Here is a 16,041-nt window from a genome sequence, read left to right as displayed (position 1 = left end):
GACTTGATGTGACGTCTTTACAATCTGGGTCTCGTGTCCCTCAGGATTTTTCAGCTACCGTTTCACCGCGCCCGGGGTTTATTACTACAGCAGTGGCTACATAGACAATGCCAACCTCAGACTCCTGCAGGGAGTCGTGAGAGTCCAGAGTCGGGAGGAAAAGAGCAGCGAGGTCTCTGTCCGAGTGAAGGGCATTGAGGCCAGACATGTGGCTGGAAGTAAGTTAATATAAGTGGATAAGAAGTTATGATTGATTTATCCAGTTCTAAGGTAGAATAAAAGGTAATGATCTCTACTTACTACAGGTTCACGTCGTGTCTCCAGAGCAGCGCCACAGTGCATTGCCTCCCCGCAGTGCCAACAGTCCAATCAGACTGATATGCTTTCCCTCAGTACCTCCGCCTGCTCCACTCCCATGGTTTACTCCATTTCTCCCAACCAGGGCTCATACCACAAAGCGATCCAGATCAAGGGCAAAAGCTTCAGTGACGTGGCCTGTGCTAACGAGGTTAGCAGAACTTTTTAAGACTGCATCATTGAATGAATTAAATGTAAAATATCTTCTTTGGTCAGTGATTGTCTTGCATATCCCTTCTTAAAGACCCATGTTATACATCAAAATACAACATTGCTACATAACTTCGTTTTAGGATGCCGGAGAGAATATTCAGTATGACGTAAATGTTTGATATATAATATAGGTCAATAAAAAAACAACAGTACAGGCTGTGGCACTCCCAGAATCTTTTGAATGGCCTGATTAAATCATTCAGCCTTTATTTAATAAAATGTCTGGAACATTAGAGTGGCAGTTCTATTCAGTCATTTCCATGGGATATTTTGTGCTATTCAGAGACAGACTGGATCAAGCATTCTGAGGAAAAGAAACTACAATTAAATTAAATGATTTGTTGATCTGAATCAGTTTGATTTGACAGTTGAGATCTAAAAGTTGAGAACTAAAACTAATGGATAAACAGTAGAAATAGACAGCCATGGATGTGACTTAAAAAGATAAACAGTGGTCAAAAAATGGAAATAAATTGCTAGCTAATAAATTCTTACCTAATAGGCTGTTTAGAAAAGCATGCAGTTGACATTGTTAGCTAAGTGTACCAATAAAACATAGACTGTACATAAACAATGGACTTGGCCACTGTGACTTCACATATTGCTTGGGATACTGAGTGTTTTCACCCAGCCCGTTCTCACCCCCGCAGCATAATATACAGACAATTTATACAGACCCGAGGTGTTCCTGAGGAACGCGAAGCTACGCGCCGGGTTACGGATGAAATCCAGTAGAATGACGCTCCCGCGGTAATACATGTCCCAGCCATGTATTCCAGCCCTAACCCTAACCTTAACCAGCACTTTAATGACGTTAGATAGTGTTTTCCAAAGCGATTTAAGTAAAACAAATGTACATGTGTAGATTCATTCCAACGGTTCTCATGTTTCCTCATTTTTCCAATCTCGTAATATAGGAACGTGTTGGGCACCCGGAAGTGTAATATATCGATGATTTGTCATCGATATTTAGCATAAAATGTTACATTTTGGGAGTGAGAGCATGTTGTTTCACCATTGTCGTGTGCAGAAAAAGCCATTAGTTAATGAGTTTGCCCAGGTTTCTGATGCAAACGAAAAACATTGAACTTCAATCAGCAACTCATCAGGGAAGTATTGGGGGGATTAGACTTCTATATATCCAAAAGTAATTTTGCAACCAGAGCTCTCGCCCCAACCCCTCTCGACACCATAAGATAGAATACAGACACAAGACACTTAAGCATTTGCACAAATAACATTGCTTCATTAAAGCATGCTGGAAAGCTCGGTAGTTAGCTAAGATTTTGAAGAAAGTAGTAATTAAAGATTAAACAAATGAACACTAACATTAGCTAATTGTATATTAAAAACAGTAGTGGTTTAAATGAAGTTGTAAGGATTTTGTGGCTGTAAGACCTTAATGCAATGTACTTAAATTAATAAAACACTTGTGTCACTATAATGAAAGCATTCAAGCACACATGCTTAGTCCTAAACTTCAATTAACACATAGCTAATTTCATTATACCATTTAGAAAAGTCATTTTAATCCTAAATCTCAGTTCTTTGACCAATAAATGTGTTGTCATTAACTGACTCGATTAGCCTTGATATAACTCTTGTTCAGACTTGTTACCCACAGTGGTGTGCTCTGTGTGCTGCAGGTGATGGTGGGAGATCAACCCTGTCAGGTGATCAACAGCTCCCAATCTGAGATTAACTGCCAGCTCAGTCCCAGCAGTGAACTTCCCATTGGCCTTGCTCTCCCTGTGGCCGTCAGAGTCAACAACCTAGGCAGCGCCGTCATCGCTGTGCCAAATGAGCTTGAGCGTCGCTTTGTGGTTCTCCCAGTGGTTGACTCAGTCTCGCCTCCTATTGGAAGCCCCACTGGCCACACTAGGCTCCTCATCCGCGGTTCTGGCTTCTCAGAGGGACTCGTAATTGTAGCCAGCGAGCTCTGTCGCATCCAGTCTCTTAATTACACTTCGATCATCTGCGACACGGCGCCTTCTCAGCCACACATCGGTGATGTCATCTTTTACATGGGCCAAATCCAAAGCGCCTGCCACTCAAACTGCTCCTTCCGCTACTCCTCGTCCGTCACTACCACAGTTACCGGCATTTCCCCGGACAGCATTGATGATGTCACTACTGTGACCATCTCTGGCTCAGGGTTTGGCAGCAGCGTGGATGATGTGGCAGTTTTTGCTGGGTTGACAGAGCTAGAAGTAACCGCTGTGACCGACGGCAAAATCAGCGCAAGAGTCAGCGCTCTGCCTGCAGGTGACCACTCAGTCAAAGTGATTGTGAGAAGCAAAGGCCTCGCTTCTGGTCAGGTCACCCTGAGCAGTAAGGCACAAGCAACCCTGAACCCCAACGTGGGCAGTCTGGCGGGAGGAACGCCACTTATCTTCACAGGAAATGGCTTCGCTCGAGGGAACACAAGCGTGACGGTCGGTAGGAAACCCTGCAAGATTCAGGAGGTGACGCCGGGTCGTCTTATCTGCCTGACGCCTCCTAACACTGTGGGGCTGGTGACCGTCATTTTGCAGGTCTTCTCTGTGCAGTATCCTCCTCTCAGCTTCACCTACTCCACCGCCCACACTCCTGTCATCAGCTCCATCAGCCCCACCACAGGTAACTATGATGACAGAAAGATAACAAGCAGAGGCTAATGCAGTTTTTGCAAGATGATTCAGTGAAATTAAGCAAAACAGAAGAACACAGAAAAAAGTCACTGAAATTTGGAAATTGGTTCAGTCTCATTTACCTTAATTTATCATTATTATTACTGAACAGATAAAATATTATTCCAGCTCATGACATTTACAGATTTATGTGTCATTCGGTACCGTAATATATGTATAAAGCAACAAGTCATATCTCAGATTCTTTATTTATACAGTTTCTTCATCTTCTCTGTTTATTTCCTGCAGGACCGAGCGGGTCCGTCATCACCCTGACAGGTTCAGGCTTCGGCAATGACTCTCAGCTCATCACCATCACCATAAATGGCATCCCTTGCAATGTTTCCACGGTCTCTGACACACAGGTCCAGTTCGCCGCAGGAAGCAATCCAGGGGCGACATACCCAGTCATGCTGCATCACCAGGTCAAAGGTTATGCCCAGTCAGGAGTCGTGTTCACGTATGAACTGACGCTCAGCAGTGTGCAGCCCAGTGAAGGTAAGCAATATTAAAACTCTCTGTTTATCTGCATTTTATTAAATCATGCTTACTGAGGGAAAGAAAAACAAGAAAACACAGACAGACCTAATCGTTAAATAATAAAATAAAACCAGATCTTTTTTTTTTCTGTAGATGCATAAATCCATATTTACTGGGGCTACTTAATTTGAAGAATATCTAACATTCCTCTTAAACTTTTTTTGTATTGAATATAAAGCAATCAAGTAAACAGAATTAAGAAAACAGAACAAATGATGTCTCCAGGGAGAAAACCTGCTGTCGGGAATAACAATGTTGGATGCATTCAAAATTTTTGTGAGAGTCGCATCTGTCTGACAGTATAGAGTTAATTACATAAAAAAGGAAGAAATAATTATATTTTTCTGATAATTTTTATTATTTTTAAGTTGTTTATAAAAAGGAATCAAATAAAAGAAGAACTGATCATTTAAAAATCTTGTCTCAAAATACTTCACAGTGAAATAAACTGTGCAGCTTTTGTCTTTTTCTTTTATTCTTTCATTTCTTTTGATCCTCTAATCAGTTTTTTATTAGCCTACTAAATTAGTTGTTTCACTTTAATCTGCCGTTCAGGTAGTTTCGGTGGCGGTGCGCTGCTATCCATCCAGGGCTCTGGGTTTGATCCACTCAACTCCACTGTGCAGATCTGTGGGGAGAAATGCCAGGTTCACAGAGAAACATCCACATCCACCCATCTGTACTGCCAGTCTCCACCTCACAACAGTAAGTTTTACCTAAAGCAGATGATCATGCAGATGAAAAAATCTCAATCACTAATATCACTAATAAAATGTGAGTTTTGAAAATGTGCATGCTGTGAAATGCAGCCATGGCATGCACAGCGATTGATTTCTAGGGTTATAAACGTTGCTATTATTACTGCTAAGTAATGCACTGCAGTGTATTTTGAACATTTCTTTCCATTAGTTGGAAAGAAGACACATTACCCCGACAGCACAGTAGTGTATCACACTCTGTGGCTAGTGTTAGGCATTATGTAGCAGAGATGTGGGTTTGCACATTGGGAAGAGGTCATTTCTACGTCGCATGGTGCTGCTTTGCCCATGTTCCACCTCTCTGTGAGCTGCATAGAGAGGGATTCATTAGCTTTAATGTACCTTTCTCATCTAGAACACATTGGGGGTGACGCTTAACTCTGCTTAACCGATGACTGATCTGGGCTAGCCTGTGAATCCTTGCTGGATGCGTGCCCTGGTCACAATTTAAACTCTGGTCTGTTGCTCCAAAAATGAAAATGAACATGATTTTTACAGGAAAACTGATTGCTGATGGTATCCTGCTTCACAAAAAATTAAACTAAGATTGTTACAAATTAGAGATTGTGCAGTGTGAAAAGTCTGAGCAGCACTGTTACATTACCAAACAAAAAAGTTCACAACACCTTCACTTCTAAAATCCAGATCCACAGCTTTAATAATATTAATAGCTGCTAAATGCAAACTAGTTAAAAAATATGTCCGTGACAAGCAAGATTTAATTTATTTTACCTTTTAAAGTACCATATGTGTTTTTAGGGACAAAAAAAAAATACTTATTATCACATCAGTAGTTGTCAGTAGCTGGTTTAAGACACCAACTGAATTCCCTAAAGGCCCTAAAGGAGACAGACTGTGCTTACGAGGAATGCTGTCAGCCTTGTCACAGGGCAGAAAACGGTCACATTTGATAAGAAGATAACTTGATATGGATGATGAGAAGATTTTGTTGTTGCGTGATTTGTCTGTCTGTGTGTGTGACTCCGTGTGTGTCCTGTATCCTTGCAGGCACTCAGTCAGAGGTCAGCTGCGTTGTTGCCGTCATTAACCCACATGATGCGGTCAACGTGTCAAACGGCTTCACCTATAGATCTCAGCTGACTCCAGTGATCACTCAGGTTTCTCCTCGCAGAGGCGGCACTGCTGGAGGCACCCGGCTCACAATCACCGGCTCTGGTTTCAGGTACAGCAAAGGAAGAAAACATTTCACTCAATTGAGAGTGCATGGATCACTGATCAAGAATAAGTGCTCAGCCGACAAAAGATATCTGTTTTTGCTTTCACTTTCTCTGCTTGGGAACACGGGGATTACAATCCTGACTAATAGATTACAAATACTGCTTTTTGTTGAGCATGTTTGACACATAATGAACTGTATTAGTGTCTGCACACATATTCATTACCACTAAGGGCCATAATTTTGTTTTTTTACACAGTCATCTGCCATCAGCTCTTTTTAAACAATGTAAAACTCACAAAAACTAGGTGCTGCCCCTCGGCTGGCTTCCAGAAGTTTCCCATTTGGATAACTGGGCAAACTGGGAGTTGATCTTAAAGAAAGATTACTGAGGAGATCACTGAATAAAAAGAGAGTTACAAACCCATAATAGGTTTTCTTCAGTCTGTCTCTCTTGCTTGCGTTCACTCCCCCTCCCATATTACAGCACTGACATTAACGAGATCAACGTGACGATCGCAGAGTCCGTGTGTGACGTGCAGTCCGCCAACAGCACGCACATCATCTGCGTGACCAGCGCTCAGGGGCAATCTCAGGAAACCAAAGTCAGAGTCAGCATCGGAAACCAAGGCATCGCCAAGATGGTGAGGTTGATTTGTTTGTGTTTAGTAAAGTTACGCTGCTTCAAAGGACGGAAACAGTGCTGTCTGACTGATTTTATTGTTTCTGATTACATATTTTCATCCAGTGTTTTTTGTTGTTCTTTAGGACAACGCAGATTTCTTTTACATTGACGTGTGGTCGTCCAAGTTCACGTGGGGAGGTCTGTCTCCACCAGAGGAGGGCACATTCGCTGTTATTACTAAAGGCCAGACCATCCTGCTGGACACCAACACACCTGTGCTCAAAATGCTGCTTATTCAAGGTGCAAAAATTACTTCTTATGCAGTGTTTGTGAAAATGCAAAATTTGGAGAACTGTTGCAGAATAAGATAAAATATTAAAATAAAAAAATTGAACGAAATTCAAACTGTCAGAGAAACTCAAGTTCTTTTTGCGTTCAGGAGGGACGTTAGTGTTCGATGAAGCCGACATCGAGCTGCAGGCAGAAAACATCCTGATCACCGACGGCGGTCGGCTCCAGATCGGACAGGAGGGGGCGCCGTTCCAACACAAAGCCATCATCACGCTCCACGGTCAACTGCGTTCACCTGAACTTCCTGTTTATGGAGCCAAAACACTGGCTGTCAGAGAGGGCGTGTTGGACCTCCATGGTATGCACACACAAATTTATATTCATAAACACACATAAGGTATAGATCAGGTATAAATCAAGTTCCACATCCTAATTTGTAGTTCTTACATTTTTTTAGGATCTCTTTTAAGATTGTTCCGTTTAAATGCAACAAAACACTCATTATGAGTTAATACAGATGTTACATTTTGTTTGTAATTCCACAGATTTTGTCACTCATTAAAATGAATAACCAAGTTGCATTTTAATATTGTTGTTTTCCTACATTTTTCTGAAGTAAATATTGAAATAAATACTTCTTTCACCCTTGAGGTGCACGATCGTATCATGTAGAGTCAGAAACAGAAGGCGTTCAGCAACAGAAACCTCAAATAGCTTTGACCCAATTATTTCAAAAACACGCATTGCATGTCATGTAATAATATCATGTAATAGTGAGCTGACAGCATTTTTAGGTCTTGGTGCTCAAGGTGATTATTGTCACCTCATCTGTTTCTAAGGAACCAGGATAATAATCAAACAATAAGCCCCAAAGTGGACCAGTTTTGTAATAGTTGCTCAAGTTTAAAATGACCTTTTTTATAAAATCAGGTATTCCTGTGCCGATCCCCTGGACCCACTTGGCCCAAACAGCAAACAGTGGCTCAAAAACATTGAACCTGATGAAGGCGGTGACGTGGAAAGTAGGAGATGAGATCGTTATTGCCACCACTGGACACAGGTACAGCTGAGGACTGATTCATAAAAGCATAAATCCAAGTTATTCATCTGAGCTATAAAGCCAAAACATGGGAACTACATGCATTTAATTGAAATGTTTAATTTACTGCGAAAAGAAATGGACAACAAAATGTAAAATTACAGTGATTAGCAGCTGATATTATCTCAAGCCAAATTTTCAACTTTTTAAAAATTTGTGTTAATAATCTTAAAATTATTTTTACAATTAAAAAAAGATCCAGTTGGAAAGAAAACTGGACTTTAATATACTTGTCTATTAAATTGGTCAAATATTTCAAATAAATGTGCTTATTTAGTTACCTAAAGATGTGGAATGTGGAGAAAAATGTGCAACATAACAGTATATTAAATAAATTGCAGCAATTAGCATTTTTGTTGCAGGATGCTAGTTAGCAGCTAATTGAATTAACATCTCTAGTTCCCTATATTTAAAAAACAGAACATGTTGTTCACTTTATTACTGTAATAATGAATATGTGAAATAAGATTATGTAGTAAGCAAAGAACAGAATAAACTAGCCCTGCTGAAAGCTCAATCTTATGGTTTAGCTGAGTAGCAGTAGCTACCGCCGCTCCGATTCTCTGGTTTTGCTAACCTGGATAGCGGGGAAATGTGTGCCAGGAACTGCTGACAATCAAAAGAATGGAGGGTTAAAGATTACAAAACGTCACTGAAATGCTGTTTTATGCATTCCAAAAAAAAGGTTTTAATAAATCTGCAGAAGGGGTAAAAATATATTTATTTATATTCCAGGCACAGTCAAGGAGAGAATGAGGTGAGGAGGATTGCCGCTGTGTCGGCTGATGGAATGACTCTCACCCTGACCGAACCGCTGAACTACACTCACCTCGGGGTGTCCGTGACGCTGCCTGATGGTACGGTGTTTGAGGGCAGAGCTGAGGTGGGGCTCCTCACCAGGAACATCGTCGTGCGAGGTTCACAGAATCAAGAATGGAATGACAAGGTTGAAGCCTGCCCGGGCGGCTTCAACACAGGTACTTAGTGATAATGGTGGATGAGGATTTTCTTCAGACACATCAGATGGGTTTTTTTTGTTATTGTCAGCCTTAAAGTAAAATATTTTTCTGTATATATAGCTTGAACCCTCCTCTGCTGTATCTGCATACTAATTCTGAGACAAGAGCAACACTGTATTTAATACATTTTTGCACTTCTGTGTCCTTCAGGTGAGTTTACCACCCAGACATGTTTCCAAGGACGGTTTGGAGAGGAGGCTGGCAGCGATCAGTTTGGAGGTTGCATCATGTTCCACGCCCCCAGACCAAACGAGAATCTTGCGATTGGCCGATTGGAATATGTTGAGGTAAAATGTATTTTCATTCTCTAAACATTTCTATACTATAGTATCTTTTAAAATTATTATTAGTGTGTTAAAAGTTTGAAGTCTTTGTGCTGTTGTTCTGCAGGTTTTTCACGCCGGACAGGCCTTCAGGTTGGGACGTTATCCCATCCACTGGCATCTGATGGGAGACATCAATTACAAGTCGTACGTGAGGGGCTGTGCGATTCATCAGACCTTCAACAGGGCCGTAACAATCCACAACACCCACCGGCTTCTGGTGGAGCACAATGTGATCTACAACATCATGGGTGGGGCTTTCTTCATTGAGGACGGCATTGAGACGCAGAACATCCTGCAGTACAACTTGGCTGTGTTTGTCAAACAAAGCACCAGCCTGCTAAATGATGACGTCACTCCCGCCGGCTACTGGGTCACAAATCCCAATAACATCATTCGCCACAATGCCGCTGCAGGGGGAACGCATTTTGGCTTCTGGTACCGCATGCATGACCGCCCTGATGGCCCTTCCTACAACCCAAACATCTGCCAGAAGAGAGTTCCCCTTGGTGAGTTTTATAACAACACTGTGCACTCTCAGGGCTGGTTTGGACTGTGGATCTTCCAAGATTTTTTCCCCATGAAGAACGGAGGGTGCCAGTCCTCGATCCCCGAGCCCGCTGTCTTCCGTTCTCTCACCACCTGGAACTGCGAAAAGGGTGCTGAGTGGGTCAATGTAGGCGCCGTGCAGTTCAACAACTTTCTCATGGTAAACAATGAGAAAGCAGGCATCGAAGCCAAGCGTATCGTTCAATGGGCTGTGAAGGGCTTTGGAGAAGACGGCGGGGCGACGGTGTCCAATAGCACCTTTGTGGGTCACGTGGACGAGCTCGGACTAGGCAGCGACTTCTGCACGCACCGCGGCGTCATCCTGCCTTTCGACGACGGCATGAGCGTCATTAACAGCAAGTTCATCAACTTCAACCGCAGCTCCTGCGCAACCGTCGGGGTAACCTCGATCGACGGGGTGTGTGTGGAGCTCTGTGGTGGCTGGGCTGCCAGGTTCAGTGGCATCCAGTACATGAACTCACCCAACAAGGCCGGCTTCAGGTGGGAGCATGAAGTGCAGCTGGTGGACACTGATGGCTCCCTCACAGGTAATCTTTAGTGATTTTATTTTCTCACCATTTTCTCTCTTATACGTGTATAAAGGTTCAGTTTGTTATGTAAGAGTAATACAAGCCTTCCAAGAATCATGTTGAATTAATCTTTTCAGAAATTCTATTTATTCAAACATTCTGCTACTTTTTCATTATGCATTAAATAATCAGCCAAAGCTAAGTAGTGTACTTGTTTAAGGAAATTTTAAACATCACCTTAATGCTTAATACACTTCTGCTCCTCTATTAAGAATGTTTTGTAGCAAGACTCTTTCTGATTGTTTTAAAGTAAACGTAAATGTGTATGTTCTTCACATGTTTTGGCTCTTCAGTCGGTTTTCTGCTTATTTTCAGGAAACATAAATCATGTAGTTGTGCCTATGAGCGACCTGCTGGATCCTGCTCACTGCTCCCAGAGTGCCGAGTGGAGCGTGGGTTTCCCCGCCGCTGTGTGCGACGAAACTGTTAACTTCCACCGTCTGGCATTTAACAACCCCTCCCCGAGCTCTCTGGTGGCCAAGAATGTCATTCTAACCAACTCACATGGTATAAAAAACTGTATTCGCTACTTTCAGATCTCATATAGTTGTAGAAGAAGCTGTAATTTGTTTTTGTTTTCTTACCTGTGTTGACATCTACTGGTGTTTAGAAGGAACTGCAGTAGAGATTTTACAACAACTGAAAATGCCATCAGGAACAAACTGCAGAGAATAATATTTAATCTTTATAGGAAATGTTAGATAATTATTGTGCATTAATAAATGCAAACCTAACATGTAAACAAACATATAAATATGTGTGCTCTGTCTCTTAAATTAAACTCAGGGAGCTCCAGGGTCCCCTTTTTGAAGAAGAGACTAACTCATCCATTTGGATGGATGGCCTTGCTGCCCTCTGGACAGACGTACAACTGGTATTTTGAAAATGTGGATCACGTGACCAACATCACTTACAGCGGAAAATTCTACAGCTTTAAGGTAATCACGTCAAAGAACACGTGAGTAAAGTATGTTAAATTCGATATAGGGCTTCGCAAACACTGATGTTTGTCGCACGTTTCTTTGCATGCAGCGGGATCAGTACGTCATCGTCAACCACAACTTCACGCAGAGTCCAGACAGTTTCCAGATCATCGACACGAGAAACGGCTCATTGACGCCACTGAGCTTCAGCAACAACAGGAACGGAGATTGGTACTTCAATAAAAGCTCCAACAACCTCTACTACATCGGTTAGACGCACCTTAATATGGATATATTGTACTATTTGATTTATCCTGTATTATTTTATTAAAGGAAAAGATCTTATGCATTTCCTATATATAATGTCACTATAATGTGTAAATACTACAATGTAAAAATGCCCAAAGTGTCTCGAGACACTCACTTTCTGATGATTCTCTACCCATGATGTCAAAGAGAGCAGATGTCATTAATGTGGTAATCTCAGGTGCGCAGCTCTAGATGTGCCCGAAATTCCTGATGTGCCCAGTTGATGAAATCACAAGAAAGCGGTCCATAAGTTGACAGAGGCGTTAGATAAAACGAGATTATACAAAGTGGATTTTCCTAACTCTCGCTCAGTCTTATATGTTAAAAAGCTTTTTCATTACGCTGCTAGAATAGGAGCAGAATGTTTTTAAAGAGAGAAAATTGCGTTTTTAATGAAATTGTTGCATTTGTTAAATAGGTTGTGCAGCATGCAGTATGTTTGCTGTGATAAAATATAAATAAGCGTTAAACTCAGGGAGGCCTGCTTTATCATCATCCTTCTTTTTATCAACTTTGCTGTTTTTGTACATCTTACCTTCATTGGGTGCGTGCTACTCTTGCTTGAATAAAGCATTCAGTAACACTGTTCTGTTCTCTTTGCAGTGTCTGGGAAGACAAGCCAGCGCAGGCGGAGGTCCAGCGTTGACCGATCTATGATTGACGTTCAGACAAACTTTGCGGTCTTCCGCTGTTTCTACCCCAACTGCATCCCTCCAACACCACCGCCTCCAGCCACTCTCGCGCCATTACCTAGCCGCCGACCTGGTAACTTCATGTAAGTTGTTTATTATCTTTCTATCAGACGTTTTATGCATTTAACTTTTTCTGGTGTGGCCTTGGTCTATCATCAAAATGTCTGTTTTTCTGTAGCCGATGGTCCAATGCTTCTTTCTGGAAAGGCTCAGCAGAAAACAACTTCACCGAGCCAACAGAGGGTGCCGACGTGGTCATCCCATCAGGTAAGAAGCTTAAAACTAGGAGTTTTTTTTGACAACATTTGAACACAAAAAGATTTTTGTTTTTTTAGGAGCAAGTTTAAAAATTAATTGTCAAAAAAGTTAATTTCTGAAAATAAAACATCTATTATAAGTATATTGTGACTAAAAATGCCTCTTTATCCTTGCTAAACCACAGGGCAGTGGGTCGTTTTGGACACCGACACTCCTCTTCTCAACAAGCTCACAGTTATCGGAGTCCTTGAGATCCCCGACACCATGAACAGCTCATCTACCAGACAGGCTCGGTCTGTACCCGCGTACAACACTGTGGCTATAGATGCTGTCTACATCTCCATCCAGGTCAGTGTGATCAGTAATCTCTCCAAGATCCTCATCCAGAATATCACTTTAACATAAATTTATCAGCATTTATCTCCAGCATATATTTCATTATGACAGCAGCTCTGAGTGTGTATTTGCCTACTACATAACATGATAATGTGGAAGTCACAGGTACTGTTTGACTGAGCACGATGAGTTAGGTGATGTTAACATCTGTGACTCTTTCAGGGCGGCCGACTGATTGCGGGATGGAACGACGAGCCGTTCAGAGGTCAGCTGTACATCAAGCTGAGAGGGAACCACCGTACTCCGGACTGGCCTCTGCCAAACGGACCCAACCAGGGATCCAAAGTCTTGGGTAAGAAAACTGCTACCGACTCGTGTACTTGCCTAACCTTTTTTTCGACTGTAGTAAAAAAGTTTCCGTGTATGTACTGCAAAGATAGCTCCAACTGAAGAGACTGGTGACGTTTCTAAAAGCCTGTAAGTGCAACAAGACGAACCTTGCAGTTACATGATAAACATCACATAACTAAAAGCTAATATATAACTGAAAAAGCTAAGGAAGCAATCGATGCACTGCTTTTACCACATGGCTTTAAATCTGTGTGACATTCTCAGTCCATCATTCCCAACAGTATTCAGATTTGTCTTGCATGAGCCATAAAGCAAATGTGCCCTTTTTACTGTCCATACTCCTGCTCAGATCCTTATTATTTGTGATGCATAATTCAAAAACCAGGCTAAAGTACAAAATGAACATTTTTTTGTTGTTGTTGTTGTTGTTTCCTAAAATCTCAGAACTTTTAACTTAACCCTTCCATACCTGAATTTTGACAACCTCAATCAGGATTTTTTCTTAAATATTTTTATTTATCTTTAGGCATGACAAAAAGGTGTTTGAACTTCATTTTTTTAAACATGTACTTTTCAAAGAGTTTTTTACATGGCCAATTAGGTGGACAACATACGTTTAGACTTATGAATGGAGTATCGACTGACACATCAGTGTCCAATGTAGTGGTTTATATGCAAGTATACCATCAACACTGACACAAATACAAGAAAACAGTCTTTGAATAGCTGTAGTGACCACTGTGCCTGAAAGGCTTAATATGCAGTATTCAAAATGCAAATTTATGTCTTTGTTCATTTTCTATGAATTTTAAATTCGATAATAATCAATAGTGACAGTTATTCTAATTTTATTTAAATGAATAATTCAATTTAACATAAGAAATTTATCATCTAAAACAGCAGAAATAATATATTTTCTTGTCCAACAGGCGTGTTCGGCACACTGGAGCTCTATGGACTTCCTCGCAATGTTTACCGCACCAAACTCGCCGCTACTGCTAACGCTGGATCCAACACACTGACCCTGTCGCAGTCGGTCGACTGGCAGGTCTGTATAGTTTCCTCTAGAATGTGTTATTCCATTTTTTTATACTACGTACTGCATTCACGTGTTGGGTGTTGAAAGCTGATTGTATAACATCCAACTACAGTCCTGAATTTTTATTCCTTGAGCAACAAAATCAATTTATTCTCCTTCTACCAGATTGTCGAGTACCTTTACTCTAATTACTTCTCATTGGAAGTGTTCACTTTTTGACACGCCTGCTTCAGGTTGGAGACGAGGTTGTAATATCCACCAGCAGCTACACCACATGGGAGACGGAAAAACGTCAGATCGCTGCCGTGTCAGCGGATGGCTTCGTCCTGACCCTGAACCAGCCTTTGACCCACACTCATATTGGTGAGTCGTAGCTCAGGACTTGGAGTTATTGTTCTGGTGTTTCTTTTACATCAGCTGAAAGGATTTGTTCGGTCTGGTTATATGAGTCTCAATAAAAAGCCTTTATGTGTATGTGTTGAAGCTGTAAGAATTTAACTTTAAGGTGTATTAATGAGGGGAAAAAAACATTATAAGCAAACCTGTAATATAGATCCGCTGGCTGCCTTCTTACTATTAAGGAACCACCTCAGTTATTAACTGATGTTTCCAAAGCAACACGCCATCAAACACTGAAATGTCTGCGTCATCTTCTGTCCACAGGTGGGACTGACTCTGTGTCAGGTACGACTTTCTCCTACACTCTGGCAGCTGATGTTGGTCTCCTGACCAGAAACATCAAGATCATCGGTCAGGATTATCCAACTATGATGCAAGACTCGTTTGGAGCCAGGCTGCTCGTCGGCACCTACTCCTGGGAGGGAATCAACTATAAAGGTAAAAAAAAAGACATCGCCCTGAAGACGTGGATGCTGTGGTGGAGAAGGGGTTGAAACAGCAGTCAGTGATGGAGTGTAGTAGTGACACTGACAGAGGGAGGGAGGGGAAATGTTTCAGTATAAATAGACTGAATGGATATCAGTCGTGAGGATGACTCTCAGACTTTCTGTCATCATAATTTGCAATTTTGTTCTGAAGGCAAAGCTCAGATCAGGAACGTGGAGTTCTACCACTCTGGCCAGGAAGGCTGGACTGACTACAGCGACCCACGCTACTCTGTGACCTTCCTCAATCTGGGAGAGGTGCAGCCCACACGCACGCACACACAGCATCTTTCCCAGCAACTGCCTGATCATAGAGGAGGATTAACAACTGCAAATATGATTTTTTATATCTTGTAGCAGAAGTTTATTTAAACAAAACTGCTGCTTTTGTTGTTTAATGAGAAGAAAGTGTCTGTTAAATTTGTTGGGGGTTTTTTTTCTGTGGTGAAAGGTGACAGAAAAAGAGTCATACATTCAGGGCTGCGCTTTCCACGACGGCTTCTCTCCGGCAGTCGGCGTTTTTGGAACAGACGGCCTTAATGTTGATGATAACATCATCCACCACACTGTCGGAGAAGGTAAACACTGTGCTGTCCGTGGCTCTGTTTTTGTATCTCATGAAGGCAAAATGGTTATAAATTTGATTTCAATTTCTCTTCTTCTGTGTTTCTTTTTGTGTTTTCAGGCATCAGAATTTGGGGAAATAAGGTGAAACTGAGGAGGAACTTGGTGATGATGACACTGTGGCCTGGATCGTACCAAGGCAGAGAGGAGCCTTTCAACTTTGACTGGAATGCTGCCATTGAGGTTTGTTTTCTAGGAATATCCAAGGAATAGGAATATATATCAACCACTTAAACGTAAGTAATGTTTGTTTATAATAATCATCTGGTCTCTTCTTTTTTTTTTTAAACATATTTCAGGTTAGCGAGGGGACAAACATCGTGCTGCAGCACAACATTGTGGCGGGTTATGAGAGAGTGGCGTATCGCATTGATGGCGAACCATGCCCAGGTGACATAGATGACTTTAATCAACA

General features: G+C 41.7%; 1 protein-coding gene across 1 annotated transcript in view; it reads left to right on the top strand.

Moving 5' to 3' along the window:
- The window catches only part of pkhd1l1.1 (PKHD1 like 1, tandem duplicate 1), a 44,624-nt gene that overhangs the window by 21,696 nt on the left and 6,887 nt on the right, over positions 1-16,041 (top strand). The window contains exons 38-64 of the mRNA XM_026156364.1: positions 45-218; positions 306-508; positions 2,217-3,189; positions 3,489-3,737; positions 4,335-4,484; positions 5,546-5,720; positions 6,202-6,358; positions 6,483-6,639; positions 6,779-6,988; positions 7,561-7,690; positions 8,465-8,706; positions 8,899-9,035; positions 9,139-10,168; positions 10,526-10,717; positions 10,997-11,148; positions 11,243-11,402; positions 12,046-12,217; positions 12,313-12,401; positions 12,577-12,740; positions 12,951-13,080; positions 14,009-14,127; positions 14,352-14,481; positions 14,782-14,955; positions 15,157-15,260; positions 15,454-15,580; positions 15,688-15,809; positions 15,926-16,016. Coding sequence (XP_026012149.1) covers positions 45-218; positions 306-508; positions 2,217-3,189; positions 3,489-3,737; positions 4,335-4,484; positions 5,546-5,720; positions 6,202-6,358; positions 6,483-6,639; positions 6,779-6,988; positions 7,561-7,690; positions 8,465-8,706; positions 8,899-9,035; positions 9,139-10,168; positions 10,526-10,717; positions 10,997-11,148; positions 11,243-11,402; positions 12,046-12,217; positions 12,313-12,401; positions 12,577-12,740; positions 12,951-13,080; positions 14,009-14,127; positions 14,352-14,481; positions 14,782-14,955; positions 15,157-15,260; positions 15,454-15,580; positions 15,688-15,809; positions 15,926-16,016 — 5,913 coding nt within the window. The remainder of the gene's footprint in view (positions 1-44; positions 219-305; positions 509-2,216; positions 3,190-3,488; positions 3,738-4,334; positions 4,485-5,545; positions 5,721-6,201; positions 6,359-6,482; positions 6,640-6,778; positions 6,989-7,560; positions 7,691-8,464; positions 8,707-8,898; positions 9,036-9,138; positions 10,169-10,525; positions 10,718-10,996; positions 11,149-11,242; positions 11,403-12,045; positions 12,218-12,312; positions 12,402-12,576; positions 12,741-12,950; positions 13,081-14,008; positions 14,128-14,351; positions 14,482-14,781; positions 14,956-15,156; positions 15,261-15,453; positions 15,581-15,687; positions 15,810-15,925; positions 16,017-16,041) is intronic.

This window comes from Astatotilapia calliptera, chromosome 22, assembly GCF_900246225.1.
Source record: "Astatotilapia calliptera chromosome 22, fAstCal1.2, whole genome shotgun sequence".
NCBI classification, from domain to species: Eukaryota; Metazoa; Chordata; class Actinopteri; order Cichliformes; family Cichlidae; genus Astatotilapia; species Astatotilapia calliptera.
Note: the sequence above shows the minus strand (reverse complement) of the source record. Positions and strands in the feature narration are given on the sequence as shown.